Below are 3016 nucleotides of genomic sequence, written 5' to 3'. Positions count from 1 at the left end.
GCATGATGTTGGCCAGCCATTCAGGGTAGTATACCTCCCGAATGAAACCAGCTTGCAATAGCTTGTTAACTTCGTCAGTGATCGCTTGGTTTCGTTCAGGGCCAAAGACTCATCGTCTTTGTTGGACGACTTTAGGGGATATACCGGGCATATCCTCGTGACTCCATGCAAAGACATCTATGTTTTTCCTGAGGAACTGAATGAGTTCTGTCCTCATCTCGGGGCTTAAGGCGGTTCCTATCCTCGTCATCTTAGTTGTTTCTCATTCAGCCAGTTCTACTGCTTACAGAGCTTCTACTTTGTCCTCTTTTTCCTCCTCAATTGTCCACGTATGGTTTTCCTTCGTAGCTAGGACAGCCTGGTAGCATTCCCTGGCTAAGACCTGATCTCCTTTCACCTCACCGACCCCATCTTTAGTTGGGAATTTCACCTTTAGGCAGTAGGTGGATGTAGCCGCCTTCCATCGGTTAAGCGTAGGTCTTCCAATAATCACATTATAGGAGGAAGGGCAGTCCACTACCAGGAAGTCCAATTGACGGGTCAACTGCCTCGGGTAAGTCCTTACTGTGACTTTCAACGTCGCTACGCCTTTAGGGTATACCCTGTCCCTGCTGAAGCTGACAAGGGGGGAGTCTTCTAGATCTAGCTTCAGCTGCTGGAAGGCTGGTAAATACATGATGTTGGCGGAGCTTCCGTTATCTACAAGGATCCTTTTGGTATTGAACCCTTCGATTGTGAGCGATATGACCAAGGGGTCATTATGTGGCTGCTTCACTCCCCTGGCATCCTCCTCGTTGAACGGGGGCATCATATGGATGTTGTTCACCTGCCTCTGGCAGGCTTTCTTAAGGAATTTGAATGATCCTCCCGTGAACGGCCCCCTCGCGATCGTGCTTATCTCCTCGATCACCTCTTGGGGTGGTTGGGATGGACGATTCTCATTTTTGGACGAGGATTCGCGCTGGCTTCTATTGCTGTCCCTGAACCTGCTGGATTCTCCGTTTTTCACATATTTTTGCAATTTCCCCTTCTGTATCAGCTCTTCTATCTGTCCTTTCAAGTCTCGGCAATCCTCCGTGTAGTGGCCATGATTCTTGTGGAACTGGCAGTATTTGTTCTTGTCGCGCACATTAGGAGACGAATGCAAAGGTCTCGGCCATTGGAGGATGTGCTCATCCTTAATCTGCGTCAAGATTTTGTCAACAGGCATAATTAGAGGGGTGAATTTTACCGTCCGTGTCGCTTTTTCTTCTTTCCGTTTGTCTCCGTCACTTCCTCGACGGCCTGGGCGCTCCCTCTTTTTCCCCCTACATTCGTCTTCCTTCCTTCCCTCCTTTCTCGGCCTTTCTTCGTCCACTATGGCTGCTAGTGCGTCCTCGGCATTCATGTACTTTTGGGCCTTCAGGAGCATCTCCGCCATCGTCCAAGGCAGATTCTTTGCCAGCGAGACGACGAACTCTCTGGACCTAAGCCCTGCTTTAAATGTCGTCAGTTGTACCTTGTCGTCTGCGTCGTCCACTTCTAGGGTTTCTCGAGTGAAGCGTTTCACGTATGACTGCAAGGTCTCCCTCTCCCCTTGCTTAACAGTGAGTAGGTGATCCGCTAGTCTCTTAGGACATTGCCCTTTGATGAAATGGCGCAGAAAGGCGTTACTCAACTGCTCGAAGCTGTCAATGGATGAGGTGGGCAGTCTCGTGAACCACTCTCTTGAAGCTCCCTTCAGCGTAGTAGGGAAGGAACGACACATTATTTCATCAGGGGGCTGTTGAAGGCCTAGTGTCGTCTTGAAGGTATTAAGGTGATCTTGGGGATCCTTAAGCCCATCGAAAGGCTCAAGTTGAGGCAACCAAAACTTTGCTGGCACTGGTCGTTCTAAGACTGCCATGGTAAAAGGAGAATCTGTTGCCCTGACCAATCTATCTAGGCTCTGATCTGTTTTCTCCTTGATGGCATTTCTTAATTCGTCCATCTCCTTTCTCATTTCCTGGAGGAGATCAGAATGTTGTTCCTCTGAAGTAATGGTCCTTCGTCGATTAGTTCTCCCGTGGCTGTCCCCTTCATCCTCTTAGACAGCTCTTGATCGGTTCTCCTCCTGCTAAAGCCTTTGTCTTATCTCCTGATTCTGTCTGGTGAGTTCTTCGACGGTGGCTGCAAGAGCTTGAACTTGTTGAGCCAAGGCCGCTGAATCCTGGTTGGATTCCATCTGGATATCGAAGTTGGTAGAAACTATGTTTTCGAATCGTAGTACAAGAACGTCGTTCCCACAGACGGTGCCAAACTGATGAAGCAAAGTTCGTCAGTTGCTATGAGTTCGTCCAGACAGAGACGGGCACACTCCTGCGTCACGACGGGGTTAAGAACTTACTAAGATGGTCACCAGTGTGGTGCCTGCCACAACGCCTCTGATGCCAAAGTCAGTACAAAAGAAAATTCATCACAATCAATCCAAATAACTCTATGTATATCAGACTGTATCTGTACCTCGTGGTGGCGATGTGAGGGCTTTATATAGGTGGCTCTGGATTCTAGCCGTTGAAGTGTTAATGCCCTTCTTGGTAACACTTACTACCAAATAATGAGATTTAATATGCTCTCAACGGTCCGCCTGCCTGGCATAGTAACCGTCGAGGGTATTAATGGCGGCAGTGAATGATTCCCACATCCTCGTTATTGACGTGGACATTTAATTAGGCTCGCCCTTGGGAGCGCCCTCGTCTGTCCTACTAGATCGTCTGTGATTGATTTCGTTAGTTCCATCAATGCCAATCTTTACAAGCCATTACTTGCATCGCTATTCACATATGATCGGAACACCCACGTCTTGCAAGCCTTCCTAGAGTGTTGGTGTGCGGCTACAAACACATTGCACACGTCTATAGGAGAGGTCTCCATTAGCTTATGGGACTTACATTCGATCAGCGGGCTTCCTGTGTATGGCTCATTTTATGAAGAGGTCGTTCCAAACTCAAAAGACATATCATCCCTCCCCTCATGCTGCCTTCATCTATTTGCCGCC

The 3016-nt window shown here is 48.5% G+C and overlaps 1 protein-coding gene across 1 annotated transcript; it reads right to left on the bottom strand.

Annotated features, from left to right (window-relative positions):
• Positions 1-283: 283 nt before the first annotated feature.
• LOC142620544 (uncharacterized) lies at positions 284-1747 on the bottom strand. The gene has a single exon (XM_075793901.1). The coding sequence runs from the start codon at positions 1745-1747 to the stop codon at positions 284-286; it is 1464 nt and encodes a 487-aa protein (XP_075650016.1).
• Positions 1748-3016: the final 1269 nt, after the last annotated feature.

Source organism: Castanea sativa, chromosome 12, assembly GCF_040712315.1.
Source record: "Castanea sativa cultivar Marrone di Chiusa Pesio chromosome 12, ASM4071231v1".
Taxonomy (NCBI): Eukaryota; Viridiplantae; Streptophyta; class Magnoliopsida; order Fagales; family Fagaceae; genus Castanea; species Castanea sativa.
The sequence above is the reverse complement of the archived record's forward strand: the minus strand, read 5'-3'. Positions and strand labels throughout refer to the sequence as shown.